Below are 23905 nucleotides of genomic sequence, written 5' to 3'. Positions count from 1 at the left end.
ACAAGGCCAAAATTCCTCGACTTTCACCGTTCAGTTTTCATAGTTAAACGTTTGTAGCCCATTGCGACGTTGACCGATTTACATGAAATACTCAGAATATGTATAATTGATACAGATTTACAAAACGTACTTCTTACATTTTTAATGTAAGCCCGCATAGAAAAGTTTCAAAATACAACTTTTGGTACCTTCCCTGCAATTTCGACCAATTGCAATTTTAATCGAACGTTTTTTTTTACGTTATGTAGCGAACCAATTGTTCTAACTTCTCAAAAAAAAGTTCAAGTAGTATAATCCAATATTAACAAAGTTATGCGACATTTAAGAGCGAAAAACATACATATGTACTACACAACTTAAAAAACAATTGAATAAAAGAAAGTGAAAATTCTCAATGGAAAATACAGATTGCCAAGTGGTTCCAACTGCTTCCAAGAACGACCGATAAATTACAATCTGCACAAGTACGTTTGCAGTAGGGTGTCGAAGAGAAGGAAAAAGAAAATTGTAGGTGTCGTTGCGAGACAGGACACTGAGCAGCTACTCGGTGTTCCGGATTTAGCAATAATACCCTAAGCCATCTCTCGTCTTTGTTCGAGTATCGGCGACCAAGTTTCCCGGCCAGACTCGGCTCAAGGATTAGCAGGGAAGATTTGCGAAGAGGCCGGCACGGATCGACTCGGGTCGCCGCGTGGGAACGCGATCCACGAGCGAAAGATCCTACGCCCGGCTCCCTTTTATGCATCTAATTAACCGTGAATAAGTTATAGCCGAGAGCCGTCTATGAAAAGGGTTCCTCTCCGATGAAAAATTTCCATAAAATAGCCGGAAGCTGTTCCCGTAACTCGAGTTCGGGGCCGGGGGGAGCTATCTTCCGGAAGATGCGGGGAATTGGGACACGCACTGGTTGCGCGACCGCCGTATCAAATTTGAAAAATTTGAATACGATGACAGACCAAATCGAAATTCACCTCTCTTCCGTGGGTGGACGAGAAGTTTAACCTTTCGTTGTCGGAGCAGTAGGATCAGGGACGAGCACGAGTCGAGATCGAAAGAGAGTATCGTTGGGAGCTCGGGAGTTGGCAGTCTGCGATTCTACCGAAATTGTAATCAGAATTCTTTTGTTTGACTTTTGTTTAATGAAAATTTTCACAGGGTACTAAGGTGGTGTCACCGAACGGCATAGTGTTAAAAATGGTGTTCGCTCGAGGACACCGAGGCAAAAGCCACCCTTTCTTACGCAACAAAGATGGCGAGACGGCTTCCGAGTTCCCAACGATACACCGAACGAAAGTCTACCATGTTTCCCAGTATCGTTCGTTACGAAGTCAACGGCCGCTAAACCGCCCATCGGATCGAGCGATCACGCCCCAAAGGCGTGTCCTTCCGACAAACCCCGGAATCGATTCCGATCGGAGATAAATACCGATTGATGAAGTTTGTGGGCGTCGAGTATCCCAACTGCAGTCGAGACCTGATGACTTTCTCCTGAACGGTGACCATCCTGGAGCTCCTCGAACTTTGGTGCACCCTCGTGGTCCTTATCACTTGATAACACTGATGCTTGCTCTGGCCGGCCGGCACCCTATCGCTCCTGGGCTCGATCATCGTGAACATCGTCGGTTTCACTGTTCACCGAACCGATCGCGATCGCAATCGCCGGACGCGGTCTCACTGTGTTCACTCGCGATCACGCGGTACATTTTCCTGACGAACAACCCGCCTCCGCGTCCGGTACTCTTTGGTCTCAAAGTTTCAACGCCGATGTCCGATGCGTCCGATTATCCGAGGTACGTTTCGGTACCCAACGGACCTGTTTCCAAGGGACAAAGCAGTTTTAGTTTTCGACAAGGCGACTTTTCGCGCAGCAGCTCTCGACGGAAAATTCCGTCCTCGTAAGCGGCGATCGAAATATCCGACAATTTCGCGAGCGATTTCGACATCGACCCGTTAAATCTTGCACTCGAGATAATTAAAATTGATAAACGAGTCGCGCTCGTGCAACGCAAGTTCGAACAGTCTCGGGAGATATACGAGTCGATATATGAATAAATTGGTAGCGATTAAATTCGTCGAGATAACAGAGCCGATCGGGCCAGAGCGACCGTCCGATTCGACCCGATGCGAACCGACTCGCCGGGTCGTTTTCACTCGGCCCTCTTTTCCGGTTAATTGAGAACCGATCGGAACTTTCTAACGACGCTCGATTAATATGCGCGGGCACGCGATCCAGCGAAACGCACGCGACAACGGTCGCGGAAGCGGTCGGCCGCCATTCGACCGGCCAAACGGAACGGAACGGAACGCGAGGAAAATCCTACTTCCATTTGCGCCGCTATAGTTTCCCCCCCCCCCCCCCCCCGGCGGATGCGAAGAAGAAGCGCGACCACGCAAGATCGATTCGAGAACAGCGAATCGTTTTCATTCCCAGCGAACAAACGAATCGCGAATTTTCCATCGAAGACAAACGGAGAAAGGTTTTGCGTAAGATGATCCTGGTTCGCGGCGGAGCGAACCGAGCACAGCGGCGCGTCGAATTAAAATCTTCTTCGGTGTTTCGCGCTCGAGCAGCGCCGCCAGCATTGTGAAAACGTTTCCGCGGCTAATTAGCCCACCGGTTACGATGCTTAATTGTGCTCGCCGTTTCGATCGTTACCGCGATACACGGAAAAGTTTCGTAACGTCGAGGAAGTTTACGTTCGACTCTCCGGCCGTGCAACTTCTTTCGCGCTAACCGAATCTAAACCGTGCTTCTCGCCTTCGTATACTGTGCTCCCTTGTCTTCGCGGCCGTGAAAATCGGGAGGATTCGCGCAACGCTCCGCAGTCTGATAATCTCGCGAGCCATCCGAGGCGTTCCCGACCGGTAATTATCTCCGCGCGTCCGGCGCGTTCGATCGAGTTGCGTGGCCACTCGCCAGGCGAAAATCCCAATTAGTTCGTGCAACTAGAACGCGTCAACGGGTACCGTTCGTTCCTGTTCGCCGCGGTATCGGGGACTCACGTATACGAAAAAGCTCCGGAATAACGATGAGCGGTTCCCCACGATCGGCGATTCCCGCTCGGTTTCACGTCGAGCCGACAGAAAAAGAGAAGGAGGAAAGACACCGTGAAACGCGATCCCAAAGGATAACAGCGTGAAACTTGGCCTGTGCCCGACCGCGACCGGTCGAATCGCCTGTGAAATTCGTTTTCTAATTTCTCCGTTCGCCGGATTCGAATATTATCTAAACTCGTTTTCCCCGACAGCTCGTTATCGCGCGTGTTTTTCGCGTTAAAAATAATTATCGCTCCCGGCCTCTCGCCGAGCGTCGGCCGATTTCATTTTTTCGAGAATTTTCTCTCTCTCTCTCTCTCTCTCTCTATGAATTTTGTCGTCACAGAATGCGTCGATGCGGCACAGAACCGGACGGTTGCGACGATAATTACGAATACTGTACCGCGGAGCACGGTTCACCGAACGAGCTCGTTTCGGCGAACCGTTGCCCGAAAAAAATTAGGCTAACGGCCGAGCGGAGTCGTCGGAACACGACGTCGATTCTGCCAATTAAGCGAACTCGCGTCGAACGGCGTCGAGTTGAACAAAGTGAACAGAGCAAACGGAGAAACGAAGAAGTCGTCGTCGTCGACGGCAGCGACTCCCAGACACGGAATCGATCAGGGCACTCGAACAACGTCGATTCCATCGACTCGGCCCCGCCGTTCCTCGAGCATTATTTGTCGCGAAACACCGTCTGGCCCGCCGGAGTCGGGATGAAAACGTCGGCGCGACACGATTCCACGATATCTCGCGAGAACTCGGCTCGATAACAACGCTCGTCTCGGCGATATCCATCGCGAATCGCGAACCGAACAACCGCAACCGGTCGAGTACCTCGAGACATGCTGACGTGAACGCGAAGCGTGTATCGTAGAGCGTGCAACGAGGCGCGCGCGCGCGCGAGACTCGATTCACTGCGAACGTCGCTGTCGGCCACCGTACTGTTTGCCGTTAGCTTCGATACCATAATGGAACTGTCAAAGTCAAACGAAAGGTGGCGCAGAGGCCTCCCACCGGTGATTTGAACGCGCGCGTATGGCCGAGCACCGTCCACGCTCCGCTCGCTATTCCGCCGAGCCGAGCCGCGCCGCGCCGCGCCGCGCCGAGCCCGACTCCGAATAGAGGTCAATTTACACAACAGGAATTCCGATCCGATCCGTTCTTTGTCTTTTTCGCCTTTCCTCGGCCGGAGGCTCTGCGTCACGCGCGCATCCCTCGATTACTCACTCGACTCGAAACGATTTATTTTTCCAGGGAAATTTCGGGTCCTCTGGATGCGCTTTGAGATATACAGTGAATTCTCGATATATGTCAGCAACACGGGTCATACCCGAGGCATACCCGAGCTGTGTTATGTTTACACTCCTCGGCGTCCGAGGCCTCTCACGGGGTATACCTCGCGGTAGTGGAACAAAAAAGTTTATCATTCAGGCCTCGGCTACATACGCTCCTGGACAAAAAGATAGCACAGGCGTGCTATCATTTAGTTCTCAAGGGTAAATCAAGAATTCTCTGAATTCTACAAATGGTACGTAAACATCGTCTCACGGTAGTATATTATACAAGGTCATCCGTTTTTAAACGGCCAAACGTCAACCAGCTATAGAGGACCCGAAATGGAACAACTTTCACCCCTAACACTTTTTTTGATTCAAAGTTATTTCATTCAGTCTCCACGGCGTGCCCCATGCCAAAAAAACCAAGATCCAAAGGTTATACAAAAAAGTTGACTGAATAAAAAAGATGCCCCTATTTATTTTAAACCAAACAAAGGAAAAATCATCAAGATACATAATTGCAGTCCTAATATATTTAATCTTAAGTGAACGCAAAAAATGACGGGTTTTTGCAATTATCTAAAAATCAAGACCGAATCAGAAAAAGTGTTAGGGGTGAAAGTTGTTTCATTTGGGGTCCTCTATAGCTGGTTGACGTTTGGCCGTTTAAAAACGGATGACCCTGTATAGCGACAAATTGAAACTACTCTGTTCGTACTTGTATTTATCAACAAAACTCGTGTAGCAGAGGTCGGCGAAATGATAGCACACTTGACTTTCTATTAAGATTTCTCACTGTTTCTGCGTTTCGAGTCATACAAACATAGCGTAGGCACTCAGTCTTGGTAGAATTTCCAATCATCATTGAACAAAATGGGACGCGGCAAAAAATTAAATAAAGAAGAAATACAAGTTATCTTGAAATTAAGAAAAGAAAAGTTCTCCATGTCAAAAATTGCAAAAACTGTGCAGAGGAGTCATAAAGTTATTTATAATTTACTATTTAGAGAAAAACGTGCCGTTTTGCGTGCTGCATCGAACTCGTGTCTCACATCACGTGAAATTGCTCAGAAAGCAGGAGTTGAAACTAATCCGAGAAATGTTCGTCGTATTCGTAACTTGTTTAATTCTTTGTCAAAAAGACTGATCGAGGTCATTGAAAATCAGAGAGGTCCTACACACTACTGAGAAATATAGTACTTGTTTCAACTTATGTCATTTTTGCTACACAAATGTTTAATTTTTGTTAAATAAATGCTTCATTTATTAACATGCGCTATCATTTCGACCTCCGCTACCAGGTTTTTGTTAACCCTTTGCACTCGGCGCTATTCTCATTCTAAAACTAAATTTTTCTTCCGTCTTAGAATATTTTCATTTTATTCATGCAAAACTGATCCGATTTCCACATATAATATTTAAATGTTCAGTAATCTGTTAAATACCAATTTTGTAATGTAACAAACATTTTGTAAAATTTCTCGTAATTTCTTTGAAATAATACCACAATAATTTCTAGTGGTGCTTCAGAGTCACCACTCGAGTGCAAAGGGTTAATAAATACAAGTACGGACAGCGTAGTTCCAGTTTACCGCTATTTAATTTATAACCGTAAGATGATATTTACCTACCATTTGTAGAATTTAGAGAATTCTTGATTTATCCTTGAAAACTAAACGATAGCACACTTGTGCTATCTTTTTGTCCAGGAGTGTATATGGAGAAATCAGTGTACCCTCAACTCGAGAAACAACCGATTCGGTGCTGTATATCAGTTCAGCTGTGGCCCGTGCGGGCAGAGAATTTGGCTCCCCGACCATAAGCGACCTGGCGGGCAAAGAAAGCCTCCTTCCGATGGTACGGCCTATGAGAATATTTTTCCCGCTGACGTCACAGTGCTCTCAGTTATGTTCGCGGGCTTGCCGAACGGGACTGCTGTATACGACACTCGTATTCCACGATAAACCGTTCGCGTCATGAAATGGCACCGCGGGCCATCCGACGGGTCAGGGTAATACCGGGAACGAAAATAGGCAACAGAAATCGTTTCGAACGGTTTTTTCCCCTGGACACCGTGCCTCTGACCAGTGAACTCTGCCGGTGGAAAAATTATCGCGTTCCACTAACCGGGTGGTGCACTTTCACGCATGCTAATTCGTGTCGCGATAACGAATTCGCGTTTACGCGAAATGCCACTTCGACAAATTGTCTCTCCTCCGATACCGGTCGAGTCCCAGAAAATTCCTAGCCTTCCCTACGGCTTTTTCACAATGTCTCCCGAAGTCGACTGCTCTTCCGGTTTGTTAAGCTATAGGCGGCGGCGGCGGGGACAGGTTGCGCGCGGGTCACGCGTTCGTTACAGAGCCATAAGCACAAGGAATAAGGTACAAGGCATAAACGGTTGTTGGCCGGTTGTTAGGCCCCCCTCGAGGTCTTCGATGTGCCCGTGGCAAAAGTAAAAGTCAGTCATCGGGAGAAAGCTCGGCGCTCGTCTGTACGCGCGAGCACCAGCACGACATCCGCGGCGGAGAGGTCACCGTCGATTCGCCAAAGGTTAACCCATTCCAGGCTACACCTGCGGCGGGTACCGTCTCTTCCGAGATTCGATGGGAAACGAGATTAGCCTGTGCAAACGACCGCCCATCTCCGTGACAGTCTGTCCGCCGCACGGTGGCAAATTTCACTGAAATCCTGGCCGAAAGTAATATTCTTCTACCTACGGTAAATTAATTTGCACCGTGGTGACTGAATTGCGGATTTTGTGCATTCGTCACGGGGACGAGTTGATAAGTAAAACGGACTGAATGAATTTTTTCAATCCCTTCTAATTTTAAATGACACAAATTCCTAAATGGTTTTTGTATCTTGTTATCGATGCAGATCATTTCTATTTTGTACAAATCCGCAGTTTAACACTAGAACTACCGGACCAGTCAGAATGACTGGTTCCTAATTTTTTCTTTCACAATTACTGATATTGTAAAAATGTTTTCATCGGAAATTTTTTAACGAACCTCTTCGTCGAAGCACATATTACGATAAAAGTTGTATGAAGTCTGAATGATCACTGTTACAAAGCGATATACGTCAGTCGCATTTATTGCTCGGTGGTTCTAGTGTTAACCCTTTGCACTCGAAGCTATTTTAACTCCGGAACGAAACATTTCTTCCCACCTAGAATATTTCCCTTCTACAATTCTGAAGTGTTCAGTAATTTATTAAATACAAACAGATTTGATAATGTAAAAAATATTTTGAATAATGATACAGCAATCTTTAGTGGCGCCTTACAGTCGCCATTCGAGTGCTAGGAGTTAACCCTTTGCACTCGGCGCTATTTTAATTCTAAAACTAAATCAGTCTTAGAATATTTTCATTTTGTTCGTACGAAACTGATCCGATTTCCACGTATGATATTTAAATGTTTCGTAATCTATTGAATACAAATTTTGTAATGTAACAAATATTGCGTAATATTTGATGTAATTTCTTCGGAATGATGCCAGAACAATTTTCCGCGACGCTTCAGAGTCATCACTCGAGTGCTAAGGGTTGATTACGAAATCCCTTGTACGGAGGAAAGTGGAAAACTCTGTTGCCGAATCTGCTAGCTCTTCGGGGAAAATTGGGAACTGTTCGAGGATAAATCTCCCGTTCCCGGAGACAATCGTTCGCCGGAGCAAAGCGAACTCGTTACACCTGTTCAGTCCGGTTTGGTCCGGCGCGGACGAAGCCGTCGAAAACCAAGTAAACTACTCGCGCAACGATTTACGAGCGGATTCGCGAGACGTTTGCGCGACTCGAACGACGAATTAATCGAGCGGACGCGGTCGTATAAATAGAAAACAGGTTCTGGTTGATCGCGAGCCTACGCGCACCGTCGAAAAATAAGGAAAAGACCGAAAAGGTCTTGGAGAATCTCGCGCGAGACACCACGGTCGGCCGATCGACTCGATCATCGAACGAACCGACGCGACGCGACGCGACGAGTCGTCGCCGATCTTTGCGAATCAATTTGCGACGGCGATCGCGTCGGGAACGTTGCTCGAGGGTCTGACAATGAGAGCTGGGCCTCGAGACCGGCCCGTTCCCACGGACGACATTCGTCGGTTCGATTAACCTTTAATTACGCGTGTCGTCCACCTTTATTCGTTTAATTCGCAGCCCTATTGTGCTACCTAGACGAGACGCGAAGCCGACGTCGGCGCCGGCGTCGACGAAAATCGAGCGGCTGATGATCGTTAAACGTTTCAAGGATCCGGTAACGATCGTTCGGGCCCGCTGAAGATATATAATGATTTCTCTGTATATGTCGCCAAGGCCTGGATGATAAACGTCGCGGAACTATCCCCACTACCGCGGGGTATACCCCGTGAAGCTTCGGACGCCGAGAAGTGCAAACCTAACACGATACACAACGCTGGCAAGACCCGTGTTGTTGACATGAAGTCACAAAATGACCTGACATTTTAAATTGCGCGCCATTTTTCTTTTTTGTGGTGAGCACAGAGTACTAATCTTTGGCAACTGGCATCAGGAAGTATTGAGATTTAGTCGTGGAGAATTACACGATCGAGCAACGCGTAGAAATGGTGAAAATTCACTAGAAAAATGGTGAAAACTTTGCAGAGACGGTTCGAAAAGTCCGCACGGATTTTGGTCATCGTAACGCACCATCTCGGAAAATCATTTGCAGCGATCAGTGATGAATTTCGGGGAACGAAAATCCACAAGTGATTCAACAGCTTCCCATGCATCCACCACGAGCCACCGTTTGGTGCGGATTTTCGGTTCGAGGAGTGATTGGCCCGTACTTTTTTTAGAATGCTGCTGGAAATGCGGTTACCGTCACTGGTGTTCGTTATCGTGACATGATAACAACAAGATGCCACACTGCGGGCGAAACAATGCAGTTACTGCAGACGAAGTTTCGTGGTCGTGTTATCTCGCGCCGCGGCGATGTGAATTGGCCACCAAGATCGTGCGATTTGACGCCATTGGACTTTTTCTTTGGGGTGTCCTGAAAGGAAAAGTGTATGCCAATGATCCACAGACCATTCCGGAGCTCAAGGAAGCAATTGGACGCAGTATTACTGAAATTAGTCCGCAATTATGCCAAACTGTTATCGAAAATTTCGTCGAAAGAGTGAACGTTTGCAGACAGGGACGAGGCAGCCATTTATCAGATATTGTGTTCCACACACGCAACCTCCATGTTTGCACGTTATATTAAAATAAAAACATTCATACTTAAAAAAAAATGTTTTATTAATAAATTAAAATGTCAGGTCATTTTGGGACACCCTTCATATCGAGAAGTCACTATCTATATCGATCGGACTGCGAATCTCGTCGCGAACGCGAGACTCGGCAACTTGTCGGCTGAGTCTACTCGAAAGAATAGATAGAAAACGAGGAACACGATTTTTCCATGCGCGGAGAGCCTTCTGCGAGATAATCGGCCTTCGAAAGTTGGTTTGGCGCGCGTGCCATAAGCTGGGCTGGCGTGTCTGATCGTCGCTGGCCGTTTCTACTTTTCTCGAGGTCCGATCCGATCCGATCCGCGAACGTTCGAACATCGAGCCACGAAATAGAAAAATTCCGCTACCGCTCGATTCGTGCCGCTTCGAGATCAACGTAAAACGATTAGGCGGGTGCGCCATGCGCGTTGGTACACGATGGAAAGTTACAGATTAGTCGAGTTTGGTGGATCCCCGGGACTTTGCGCCGTCGTTTCGATGCGACGCGGTGTTAGAATCGTCGGGAATCGCGAGCGACGGAGAGATTTCGCGGAAGGTCCGCGGAATTTGCGGGCGGAACAGAGTTTCTGGATTTCCCTGGATCCAGGACGCGGCCACCGCGATGGATCTACCGTCGTTCAAGTTCACTTGGACGATACGCGTCACACTCTAATAAGAAGTCGAAGACGCCGCGCCGCGCCGCGCCGCAGCCGGATCGATGTAGGCTAATAAGAAACGAGCACGCGATCCAAGAAAGCCGAGCCGAGCAGGCTTCTTCACCGGTTCTGCTCGGGCTTTTGCTCCTTTTAACGGGCCGGCCGGCCCGTAACGATCAACGACACCACCCACGAGTCGATTTCTAACCGGACCGAGGCGAGGCTGGTCGACAGCCAATCGGCATCGTTTCGCGCCAAACAATCGCCGCAAAACACGGATCACCGAGCCGACAATGCTGCCATTCGCGTTCGCCGTCCAGAAATGATTGCCTCTCAACCTCGATCGGCGTCCTCCCGTGCTCGACCGTTTTAAATCATTCTTTTCCCCGGTGTTTCGCTTTTTCCCCGTTCTCCCCTCCCCCGATTCCTTTCTCGCGCACGGTCCCCGGAAACTTCTATGAAAACCTCGTACCAACGACAAAAGCAGAAAAATATTTCACCCCCGTTATCGAGACGGAAAACAGGTCCGACGCGTGCCTGCGAACGTTCGCCGAACAACTGAACCGTCCTTGAATTATTTAGGTGACGGCCCCCGTTTTCAAGGTAGAAACATGAACGCGAACCCCTTCTCCCGAGTTTGCCGGATAGCCGTCGATTTTCGACGCAATTCTGCCACGCTCTGTCTGCTTCGAAAAACCGCGACGTTACCGTAACTTTACTCGCGTTACGTGGTTTTCCCTCGTAATAGCTTGGCGCCGTTGTCGCCAGAGTGCAAAGCGGTCGAGAAGGTCGCTTTCGACGTGTCCGAGAAAGAAGAGGAAACAAAAATAAACGATGGCGATTAGGGACGTGCGAGAACACGAAGTATCGGGAACATGATCGTCGGGGCGAGTCGGGAAGAGGTCGGGTCGTGTTCCCGAAAAAATCGGATTTTCCGAAAATTTCGAGATTTCCCGAGGGAATCGGGTTTCCCGAAAATTTCGAGATTCTCGAAGGAATCGGGTTTCCCGAAAAATTCGAGATTTCCCGAGGGAATCGGGTTTTCCGAAAATTTTGAGATTTCCCGAAAGAATCGGGTTTCCCGAAAATTTCGAGATTTCCCGAAAAATTCGAGATTTCCCGAAGGAATCTGATTTCCCGAAAATTTCGAGATTTCCCGAGGGAATCTGGTTTCCCGAAAATTTCGAGATTCTCGAAGGAATCGGATTTCACGAAAATTTCGAGATTTCCCGAAAGAATTGGGTTTCCCGAAAAATTCGAGATTTCCTGAAGGAATCGGGTTTCCCGAAAATTTTGAGATGTCCCGAAGGAATCGGGTTTCCCGAAAATTTCGAGATTTCCCGAAAATTTCGAGATTTCCCGAGGGAATCGGGTTTCCCGAAAATTTCGAGATTCTCGAAGGAATCGGATTTCCCGAAAAATTCGAGATTTCCCGAGGGAATCGGGGTTTCCGTAAATTTCGAGATTTCCCGAGGGAATAGGGAATCCCGCCACTTTCGATAATCTCGAAATCTTCGGGTACCCGTCTCGAACCCGATATTTCGGGTTCTCGCACACCCCTAGTGGCGATGCGTTCCCGAACAGTGTAGACAACGCGAGGAGAAAAGCTTTTCTGGACGCAAAGCGCGGCGGCTTGCGAAGACTGAATTTCCGTGGACGGTCTCGTTTCTCGACGTATGGAAAGCGAGTCGTGGAAAAAGGAAAAGAAAAACGGCGCGTTGTCGAGACCGTCGACAAACGGGCCAGTGAGTGCGCTTAGCGTACCGCCCAAAATGGACCGTCTAAATCCTGTCTCTCTTTCTGTCCGCGTGTGTTCGCATCATCCTATGCCGCCGCGATTGCGGACGTTCCGCCAAGGACGGCGATCAAACGGCAAATATGGTCGCAACGAAGCGTTAGCCATTCTTCTGGCGGATTTGTTCGCGCGCGGAACAAAGGTACATGTTTAATAATGCGAACTCGACTCGGTTCGCAAAACGAGCAACGACGAACCGTGCGTCGCGGGCCAGCGAGGATTATCCAGGACGCGAGCCGGAGTTTTCCGCGGTGGGAACTCTGCCAAAAACATCTCGCCGTGAAACGACGGCCACTCGAGCGCGGCAAACATTATGCCGAGCTCGATTACCGGCCAGAGAAACGACCGCGATCGATGCGCGGCTCGATCGCCAACGATCTCTGCACGCCCGTTTATTTTTCTTTTTTTTTTCCGTTTTCTTTTCCCCCTCGAAACTCGAAAGCTCCGGAGAGATTTGTCTCGACGCGTGTAAATGCATAAAACACGCGCGGGAAAAGGGGAAAGCGGGTAATTCCGCGTGAAAAGCGAGTCGAAAGTATCTCGAGGCCGGCTCGGGAGTCCGATCGATGGAACGATGTAACGATGCAACGATGAAACGATGAAACGATGACCGAGATCGCAAGTATTTCGAAAACGCGACTGACTATGGGAGGTTCGAAGACTCGCGCGGACGATGAGTCATCGGCTCATTTGTCTAAGCGATTCCGCGACGTGGTATCTAAGCTGATCGAACCCGAGATTCTTCTCGCGGTTATTTATGTTCTCCTCCGTCACGGTGAACGATGCACGAGGCATTATGCTACAGGCACTATGCACCAGGCACGAGGCACCAGGCACGAGGCACGAACACTCCTGCGAGGAGTTACCGCGGCCATTTTTCCCGGTTAATTGTCGCTGAAACGATTCCCGTCGAGGCCCCCACGAAAAACAGTGAATTCCCGATACAAGTCCCTATAAGCCTCGCGTTTAAAGGTCCCTGGAAATACCCACACCACCGAGGGCACGTGAAGGGCCAGAAAGCTCGAGGAGCCGCCCCCGCCGAGGAGTGTAACATAACACGATCGGGTATATCGGTGTGAGACCCCAGAAGACCACTACTAATCCAATAACAAAACTTTTTTATTATCAATTATTTTTTTATGAGACTTTCACCAATATATTTGGGCAATTTTTCTGATTAAAATGGTACCAAACGCGATATAATTCGGATCGTATTTACACTAATTTTCTCTTACTGTAATTGCAATGGAAAGTAACTTTCATCGTTCATTACTAGACTGCGGATCTTTATGCAAAATAACAATGGAAATGCAACAAACTGGAGTGAAATAGAAATTTACTTTCTTTCTTAATATGTTTAATAGAAAATAATGTGACAGCATTGTAAAATTTTTCTAATGTTTTTACTGTTTTAAAATACGCCTACCCATTTTTGTCAGAAATGCATAAAATCCGCAGCCTGTTCATTACAAAAATAAATATCATCGGAATGATATCGTATTTGGTTACATTTTAATCAGAAAAATACCACGAATATGTTGATGAAAGTCTCATAAGAAACTAATGAGAAATAAAGAAGTTTCGTAATCGGATTAATAGTGGTCCTCGAGCTTCTTGTCCCTGCCTGTCTGTATGTCCCAGGTTTTGGACATATACACGCGAGGGTCACATGTCCAGTGTGCGCTGTGTATTTCAAATGCAACGTTCGGCGAGAACCACAGATTTCGTCTAAATGTCTCTCGCCAGAACCGCGCAAAGGACTTATATCGGGAATTCACTGTACAAAACTCGGGCAAAAATTTTATTGTTCCATCTACGGAGCGCCACTCCGAGGACACGGCGAGCAGTTCGGGAGCAGCTATTCCGGCTTGCTGCTGCTCCGCGATTGGTCGCATCGCGAAACGGTAGGGACAGAGAGGCGGAGCCTGCGAGACGTAACCTCCGGCAATGTTTGTTGCGTCTTCCACGAGAAAAATGGACGAAAAGATGAAGTTTCACCGGCGGCGACCTCTCAGAATTGAATTCGAAGTTAAACCGAACTGGCCCGGAGCTTGAAACCTCTCGGTTTAGGTCCGAGAAACCGGTATTCGAAAGTCGAGGCAAATATACAGGCCGACCTACAATAATCATGGAAATGGCTGGCAGGAAGCTATGCGTTTCAGCGGTAAACGATCGCGCGCAATAACGCTCAAAACGAAAGTACGAGAGCCCGATTGTTCTCTCCTCCATTGTGCCGGGGACCGTTTTCCCAAGGAAAACGAGGAAGATGGCGTCACACAGGCTACCGACGCAATTTCTCGTTGCCGTGTAACGTTTGCGGCCGCGTTTCGAATTGAAATTTTTCGTCGGAAACGGTCCGTGTCGAGGTCGAGGTCGAGGTCGAGGTCGAGAAAAGAGACTGCCCTGGCACGACTAAACGTTCATAGCTGAAGGAATTGGCCCACGCGGAGCGTCGCCGAGGCCCCGCCCACTCGCGGCTCCGTTTAACGTCGTTCCGCCACGGAAGTTTGCCCCTGGGGGCAATTCGGAGCGAAGAGAGCTCGTCGCCTGGTCAAGACGAACCAACGAACCTGATCGAATTCGCTGCGAACCAGCTCGATCGACGAAAACGGAGGTGCATCGCAGGGAACGCGTCGCGGGACACCCGCTTCGCGAACGGTACTGCACAGGTAACGGTACCGTCGACGCTATCCATACTACTGCGCTGTTCGGTCGCTCGGTTGCCGTGTGTTCGCTACCGCGTACAGACCGGCTGTTAACATAGTTATCGCGTTCGGCTATCGATAATGCGCCTGTCGTCGAGCGCTGCCTTTTAGCGCGAACACGGCGCGTAGAAGCCAACCTCTACGCCAAGATAACGCGACGATTCGTCTATAGTTTTATCGGTCGTGAGCTGTCCGCCGTTCCGAACGTTCGACCACTACCGCGCATTATCGCAAAGAAACCAGCCGGGACGAGGGAAGACCTTTCCCGTTCATAATTCGATTCGCCGACGTTTGTCGCCCCGACCAATAACAAAATTATGTGTACCCAATAACCGATCAGACCCGCATCGCTTCCGGCCAACATAATGTTCGAAGAGCAAACGTGCAACGTGCTCGGTTTCCTTTTACTCACACCGAGTCAAGGTCTGCTCGTGGCGCGTCATGACAAAGAAGATTTCCTTAGCAACCGAGGGAATATCGGTTCGACCGATTCGAAGGACAGACATTGGGAAGTTAACGGTTTCAACGATAGACCATGGCGTCTCCGAATATCTCTAATTTCTGTCGAGCCCAACGATCGCGATTTTCCGCGCGAAATCGAAAATCGGATCGAGCGTGCGTGGGCTAATTAAAAGACGGATTCGAAAGTCGCGGAAACTTTCGTGCGTTTTTTCTCGGCCGGTCGGAATTTCGTCGAGCCCGCTATTCTTTTCTCGCGACGAACCAAGCAACGGAACGTGACTCGGCGATCGGCGCTCGCCGATTGCGAAACGACGAGCGCCCGACCGGGAGAGGTTTATTTGCGACAGAGAGAAACGCCTGTTGACGATTTCGGCACGCGGCACCGCGCGGCACGCGTTGCACGCGCGGCTCGCTGGAATTTCACCGGATTCTAAACAAACGTTCGCGTTCCCCGACGTCGAGAGCCGTGATTCCCGCTGGCAAAAATACTCCCCCGGCGCTCGATACCGTGCAATTACCGCGCTAATTACACGTCCCGTCGATGACGACGCGAGACCTCCGCTTGCTGCGATTCGGCCGAAAAAAAGGACGGTCACGCGTCGCATCGTGACAACGGGAACGATTTTAAAATAGACATGTCATGCGACGAACGCGCGCCGATTCTCCTTGTCCATCAACCTAAAAGCGTCGGGTATTTCAAACTCGTTGCGCGATCGAAACTCCTCGGAAGAGAACGGTCACAAAGTCCACCGAATATTTTCGATGTCTAACTACCGGATGCTTCTCACTCGACTCGCGCGAGAACAAATCCCTAAGAACGATCAAATATTTCTACGATCCTCGTTCAAAATCGTCGGATATTTCGTCGCGGGTATAGTCGCGTTAACATATTCGCGCCGGGTGATTACCGACACGGTTGCTAGGCGAATTTGCAGGACTTCGCCAAGCCGCGGTCTTCCAAAGAACTACATGAATTTTTAACCAATTCGCCGTATCCAACTCTTGAAACTTCCATTGCAGCATATTTCTAGATAATATTGTATCCACTCGTTTGAACAATCTAAACACACATAGGTGAGTCATCCCGGCGCGAATGCGACGATTCTACGTTTTACCTTTCAATGTTTCGCGCGTCCGAAAAACTCCCTAGAGATTCTAGAAAATCCTCAGAACGCGTTTTCGACCCTCCCAAAATGATCGTGCGCGTCGATCCCTTGTCGGGTCGGACGATCACCGATCCACGCGGACTTGATGTGAAAAATCCTCGATCGTTTCGCGCACCACGGAGTCACTGTAAAACTTGCGCGTCGATCACCGATCACGAATCGTGCACACAGAACACCGGAGAGCGACGATGCAACCGTTCGACGTCGGTTGCGAGGAGGAATTTCGCGTCGTTTGACGGTCGGTGTCGACTAATTAGATTTGTCCGTGTCGCATCGCGACGGACGGCCTCCTCTGAATCGACGCGAGCCGTGCGCCGTCACACCAACGAATCTCCGTGACGCACGAGCCGCGAATATAATAAGCGGAATTATCATATCGATATAGACGTCGAACGACGATCGTGATCCTTGGACTATTTTCCACGGCGCACCGGCCGCTTCCGACGTCGCGCGTCGTCGATTGTCTTCGATTCCTCGATTCTCTTCTTCTTTCTCCTCGACGACGTTCGATCGCGTCCCAATCGTCCTCCGTTCCTCCGTGTTCGAGTCGTCGCGTCGTCGGGCAGCGGCACTCCGTTCGATAATCGATAATCGATACCAAACGGTCCGGCTCTGGAGTTAGTTGTGCCTCGCCGAGCGTGTTTTAAAATTGCAACCCGGTTTCCTAGAAGAGAGTCACGGCTCCGTGGAATAATAAGAAGCGGGCCGTGTCGGGCCGAGGCGAATCGACTTTGTCGCGGGCCAACTCGCCGCGATTTCTCCCGAAAAATGTAGCCCTGGTTTATCAGCTGGGCCCGCTGGCCGGCGCGAGCCGGAACGATCCACTGGCATGTCTGACCTCGACACTGGAACCCCTAGATCCGTCTAGGAACTTTCGCGCACCTTTCGACCGGCTCGCGAACGAACGCCGCGCCGATCGTTTTCAGCTCGGCAATCATCGCTACGACTCAGCGAACGAATGGTGTCGAAGCGTCCGCGTACGACGGCGATCTTTGTCGCGGGAAATCGTACGAGTCCGAGGTCGCACAGATCGAAGAATACCGTTCGCAGGGCGTTTCACCGACACAGAACAGAGTAGACACCGTACACGGCGTACACGGTACACGATACACGGTGAACAGTAGACAGAAGCACGGAGCGGCGCGCGAAGGTAGAGGCTCGAGGCACGACGGTCGCGCAACGCGCCACGATTACGCTCGTAACGCGATCGAGCAGAAACAGCGACGGCGTGAAAGTCGCGACGACCACCTCTGTCCTTCCCTTCCCTCACTTTGACTTTCCACGGGTGTAACGCGAGAGCAAAACGCTCGATAGAGAGGCCAAGTCGGCCAACGAGCACCGGCTAGGAGGCAAACGTCGGGCCAGTCGCGGTCTTGTCTTTTCTATCCTTTGAACTTCGAATCGAGCTTTCGCCGCATCTTCGATTTCACCGGTGCACCGACGAGAGCCGGCCCACCGCACCGCACCGCCTCGTTCCGCCGTCGCGGTTTCGATGTTAAAACTCGCCTCGCCTCGCCTCGCCTCGCCTCGCCTCGCTTTCCATCCGATACGCGAGCACTTTTCACGGTGCGCGAGCAACCTTCGGTGTCTCCGTTTTTCCGCGACAATTTTGACGTCAACGCAATTAACCTTTCGAGAAATGTTTTAACCCCGAGAGACGTTTTCTCGGTAAGAGCAGCGCCGATACGCGTAGCATTGTTTATAACACTATTTTATATACCGCGTATTGCGATGTTGAATCCGTTGCGCGACTCGATTGGCAAGTTTCGTTTCCGGCCGCTCCGCAGTCGAACAGTTAATCGTTGCTTGCTTCGACTCAGGATGAGACCCTCTGCGAATCCTATGGAAATCCTCTGGGAAACCTTTGGGAGTCCTCTGCGAATTCTTTGGAAACCCTCTGGGAATCCTTTGGGCATCTTCTGCGAATCTTTTGGAAATCCTCTGGGAATCCTCTGAGAAGCCTTTGGGAATCCTATGGAAATCCTATGGAAATCCTCTGGATAAACTTTTGGGAATCCTCTGCGAATCTTTTGGAAATCCTCTGGGAATCCTCTGAGAAGCCTTTGGGAATCCTCTGGGAATCCTATGGAAATCCTATGGAAATCCTCTGGAGAAACTTTTGGGAATCCTCTGCGAATCCTTTAGAAATCTTCTGGAAATCCTTTGGGAATCCTATGGAAATCCTCTGGGAATCCTCTGGGAATCCTCTGGGAATCCCTTGGGAATCTTCTGGGAATCCTCTGAGAATCCTATGGAAATCCTCTGGGAATCCCTTGGGAATCCTCTGGGAATCCTATGGGAATCCTCTGGGAATCCTCTGGGAATCCCTTGGGAATCTTCTGGGAATCCTCTGAGAATCCTATGGAAATCCTCTGGGAATCCCTTGGGAATCCTCTGGGAATCCCTTGGGAATCCTCTGGGAATCCTCTGGGAATCCTCTGGGAATCCTCTGGGAATCCTATGGAAATCCTCTGGGAAACCCTTGGGAATCCTCTGGTAATCCTCTGGGAATTCTTTGGGAATCCTCTGTGAATCCTATGGAAATCCTCTGCGAATCCTATGGAAATCCTCTGGGAATCCTTTGGATTGGAAAATCGCCAGTTGCTTCGACAATATCGTGCGCAACCGATTACGTTCCTTTAGAACACTTTCGAAAACCAGCCGTTCCTTTGAGATTTGTTTCGCGCACTGTGGCACACCTCGGAACCAAAGAGGACTGTTCCAGCGTTTTTCTAAAATCCGTTCGCTAGCCGGGAGACCCGGAGACCAATTAGAGGAACTCGTTTGGGAACGTAGAGCGTGGGTCGCGATTGGCTAGCGTTCTCGAAGATTTGGAAATCGGAGGATGCCGTGGCCCCGGTACCGAAGGCGATTTTTTTGTCCTCGGCTGGCGAAAGGCTTTCGGAGCCACGAGATATCGCGCGAGTGCGCGCGCGGATCGAGGAGACGCAGAACGGTGTTGTCTCGCGGTTGCTCCCGGTTTCAGGTTGACTGGCGGACTCGCTCGGATGTTCGCGACGAAACCGACCAGCACGAACGAACGCACGCACGCACGAACGAACGAATGGCTACACACACCCCACCCTATTTACCTCTCGATGGACACGTAGCGACGTGGGCTACACGGACCGAGACAAGCGAGGACGAACCGTTCCATACGAGGAGGATGTCGCGGAGGATGTCGGCTAGGCCTTAACGGCAGCCTCGCGGGGGCGGATCCACCGTGAGTTTCGGAATCTTTCGAAACACGTCATTTCGATGACCGTGCCCGACGATTAACCTATTCTCTCGCGGCCGATGAGTCAGTCCGCCGCGTTTACCTCGTTGGTACGACGGATTCGTCCGAGACCAAGGAACCCGTTTCTTTTCTCTGTTCTATTTATCAACCTCCTCAAACCAGGGATACAGGGATCCATTTAGCTCTACGAGTATCTGTTATTAATATTACATAAGACATTGTCATAGCTTACAATCTCTGAAGTTCTACTCGGTCTCGGTCGAAAGGAATTATTTGCCCTCGGAGCAGGGGCGGCGATTTTTGGAAAGCAAACGGAGCCAACGCGCGCGAAACATAATCGAGCGCAGGAACCGCGCGGAACGGAACGCGCTCACTCTCGATTTCCGTTCGAACGATCGCACACGACATCGTCGCGAGAGCCGCGGCTGTTCCGGAAGCAGACAGCAACAGGAAAAGCACGAAGATCGCAGATACGAGCGTAAAACGTTCACCGTTCGAACGACGCGCGACGACGACACCGTTTGCCTCGCGTTTGCTTTCGCCCGCTCGCTCGCTCGTTCGCCCGCGACTTTCACTCATTGTTGCCGACTTCACGCTCGAATTCACCTGTGTGGACACCCGCTCGATCCCGGCTCGATCCGATTCAACGATCCCGATGCCGCGCCGGAGGAAAAACAACCCGTTTCGCAACGGATCCGCGGGGAGGTTCGATCGTTTCCGCGCCGCTGCTCCGAGAACCAGCACGGCGGCAGGCGCACCAGTCTTCTCTTATGCGAATTCGTTCGCCTTTTCACCGTTAAGGATTCCGGAAAATATTTTTCATTTTATTTGAAACGTACATCCAAGATGTATTCGAACACTGAATACCCGATTCCCGAAAAATTGCATTAACCCTCAACGGACCAATGCCGCCATATACAGTGAGTCCCACTAACATTCGGCCGCTCTTAAAAATCGCATAACTTTGTCAATATTGGACTATACTACTTGAATTTTTTTTAGAAGTTAGAACAATTGGTTCGCTACATAACGTGAAAAAAAACGCTTGATTAAAATTGCGATTGGTCGAAATTGCAGGGAAAGTACTAAAAGTTGTATTTTACAACTTTTCTATGCATATTAAAAATTTTAAATTCGTACTTTCCACATTTTCAATGTAAGTCCACATAAAAAAGTTGCAAAATACAACTTTCGGTATTTTCTCTGCAATTTCGACCAATTGCAATTTTTGTGAAATGTTCGTTCACTGTATGGAGCTAACTTCTTTCAAAAAAATCCAAGTGGTATGGTCGAATATTAAAACAAAAATATACGATTTTTAAAAGCGTCCGAATCTTAGTGGGAGTCACTGTAAGCGGCACGGCACTTTAACGTACTGGGTCCAATGCCGCCTATATTAGTCTTGTTATCCTACTACTCTGAATATATATTAATAAATTATCGCCAAAATATAAATATTTTCCTTTCTGTACTTGATATAAAAATGTCGAGTCCACGGTTTATCTTCGTATGAAAAATAGCTTGGACCTGGTGGAAGAGTAAACTTGAAATACTTCCGGGCCGTCAAGGGTGAAACTGTTATCATTCTAAATTCAGAAGATCATTTCGTAGCAAGATATTGTTTTTCTCGAAAACACCATACATTCAAGCGTCTGTGAAATCTTTTAGAATTTTTTTCCGTGACCGAAACCACTATAGATTTGTAGATTGAAGCTTTCACTTTACAACGACAGCTTAAAAATCGATGTACGAGTCTTTGTAGTCGTTTTATTACGGACTAACCGGTCGATTGTTTATCCTGTCCCATACTACAGTGTGGTCTGGAGACATGGTATGAAGTCTACAAGTTGGATTTTGAGAAGGCTATAGAAACACGCGACGCATTCTGATAGGCGGCGAGTTTACGCGATTTCGAATCGGTTCACGGACGGTCGACGATCTTTCGGTAACTGGACCATGGACGCGCGCGGATCGATCCGATCCGATCCGACCGCGTTGCCAAACCGATCGCCGAGATCGACGGGATCGTCGATCGTCCCCGAAACCGCGTTTCAAGAGTCTCTCTTGCGCGCCGCCGAGTGGAAAATCAACTTCTCCGCGTGTCTTTTACGTAACGAGTTCTGATTAGCTCGTACCAGGCGGAGACGGTCGGCCGTGTTCACGGCAGAAGAAACGCGAACACACGGACACGAGCGTGAGCGCGCGCGCGCTCTACAGAAGAAACGGCAACTACTAGAATCGCCGGATAATAAATAAAAACGGACTCGACGTCAGAACAACCGACAAGCCCTTTATGTAACGAAAATTTTCCATACAAACACCGACCGCCAATTAAATAAACTGCGAACCGTGTGCAAATTTATGCAAATTCATCCGACAGACCCGTGCAACGGGCTGCCGCGAAAATTCAAATAAACGTCGAACAGCGTGCACGCGGCAACGCGAACACGAACGCGATCAGGTCAAACAGAATCGGGCCCCTAGGATGCTCTGTATTTTTCGACTTTCTATTTTTTTTTCTGGTCTTACCCTTTCCTAAATTGCGACACTCGGTGAGAAAATGGTGTGCACCCAAATTCGGGAGCAGTCGTACAACGGGAATTTGTATTTCATTTGTGTTTCGTTATTTTGGAAATGTCATCCAAGGTGTTTGCGATGCGATTTATGCGATTTATCACAAGATCTTTAAATTTGATTTATCATTAAATACTGACAAGGGGGGACGCATCGAATCTGGACACTCCGATTTTGATGAAATTTCCGTGAGAGTAAGTTATCGGAAAAATATTTTCTTTTATTGTTTAATATCTTTTTTATCCACGTTGGAAGGGTGAAAATAGCCCTTGAAGTCGTTGATTTTCCCGAACTTTCGAACCGTCACGATCGAACAGAGACGGAAGGAAAGGAAGAAAGAAAGATAGGAAGAAAGAGACGGGAGAGACTTTCGCTTTGGATTAGAATGGCTCGAAGAACGGGAGAGCCTGGCCTTTGCTCGGCGACCATTTGCATTCGTCGAGGTTAATGGATATCGAGGCAGAAAAAGGAACTCGATCCGATCCGATCCGAACCGATTGGCTCCGATCCGAATGGGAGAACGGCCTCCGAATGTGTCGACTTTGTAACTTCTGAGTTCTCGATTCCGCGCGAGGCTAACGACGCGACGCTACCGTCCACCGCGGCGTTTTCCTCGATGTGAGTACGATTCTATACAATTATAACTTTGAGCCCATTAGCATCGTTAGCATGCACGCGCGCGCTATTTTCCTGGACGCTGTCGCCGCCGGAGCGATTGATCGAACACCCTTTAGTGATAAGTAGACTGCGAATCTTTATGCGAAATACAAATCTCAATTGCAACAAACTGGAGCAAAATAGAAATGGATTTCCTTTACTAATAGAGTTAATACATCAAAATTAACGTGATAACAGTTTTAAATGGTTCCAATGCTTTTACTGTTTTCCGTTTCTTTTACTCAAGTTTGTCACGAATCCATAAACTCCGTAGTCTGATAATAACTTTCTTAGAATTCGACTCTTCTTCAGAATCTAAATTAGCTTGCCAGACGGCGAGAAAAACAGTTCCGAAGAAATTGCAATTGGTCGGAACAATGAAAAAGGTAACAAAGCCTTTTACAATTCTGTTATTTGGGTTTTTTTTCAACGCAGAGGTAATTGCTCATTAAACATTCCCTGCCCACCTAGGGGGGAGAGACGGAGGTATGCGATTCGGGGCACACCCGAAGGTATACCCAGTGTCGCCAGACGAGGGGAGGGAGCACAGATTGAGGGGAAAAAGTTACCCTCTCTCTGCCAGTACGTAGTCACGTGACATTGTGACACATGCACGACAGAGACGAAACGGGTCACGTGACCGGGCCGCGGCGGAAGCGTGGGGAATAGCGTGGTAGAAGGGGAAATTAGAGTGGGGACACGAGTCTTGATCTGGCGACACTGAGTATACCCGCTAACTATACCACGGTGACCTCCCTAAGCTAGTAGGGAGGCGGCCAGGAAGTCGTAACCGAAATCAACTCTGGTTACCCCCCTCCCCCTCCCCTATCCATCCCGTGGGAAGCTGTTATAGCACTTACTCGATATATGTCCAAAACACGGGTCTAGCCACGGACATAGATCGGCCAGGAGATACTACTCTTTGACCCACGCGACCTTACACTCGACAGTGGGGACAGTTCTGGGACTTTTATCGGCTAGGGACGTATACAGAGTAAATACTGTATTTGGGCCTGTACGATGAATAACCGATCGAATAACCCCTTACCCTGTGATTTTTGTCGCTGCTGCCACAATTAGGACTACTTTCTTGCCG

General features: G+C 49.0%; 1 protein-coding gene across 5 annotated transcripts in view; it reads right to left on the bottom strand.

Moving 5' to 3' along the window:
• The window catches only part of Siz (Brefeldin-resistant Arf-GEF family protein schizo), an 81031-nt gene that overhangs the window by 19409 nt on the left and 37717 nt on the right, over positions 1 to 23905 (bottom strand). The window contains exons 1-2 of one of the 5 annotated variants that reach the window (XM_076788286.1): positions 16290 to 18035; positions 1427 to 1813 (exon numbers count right to left, since the gene is read on the bottom strand). The exons of 2 other annotated variants lie outside the window; for them this stretch is intronic. In XM_076788286.1, the coding sequence (XP_076644401.1) occupies positions 1427 to 1617 (191 nt within the window). In that variant the 5' untranslated portion in view covers positions 1618 to 1813; positions 16290 to 18035. Of the gene's footprint in view, positions 1 to 1426; positions 1814 to 16143; positions 16262 to 16289; positions 18036 to 23905 lie in introns of those variants that run through there. 2 more of the 5 variants (XM_076788287.1, XM_076788291.1) reach the window with 2 other exon arrangements.

Source organism: Halictus rubicundus, chromosome 5 (genome assembly GCF_050948215.1).
Source record: "Halictus rubicundus isolate RS-2024b chromosome 5, iyHalRubi1_principal, whole genome shotgun sequence".
In the NCBI taxonomy this organism is placed as follows: domain Eukaryota; kingdom Metazoa; phylum Arthropoda; class Insecta; order Hymenoptera; family Halictidae; genus Halictus; species Halictus rubicundus.
Note: the sequence above shows the minus strand (reverse complement) of the source record. Positions and strands in the feature narration are given on the sequence as shown.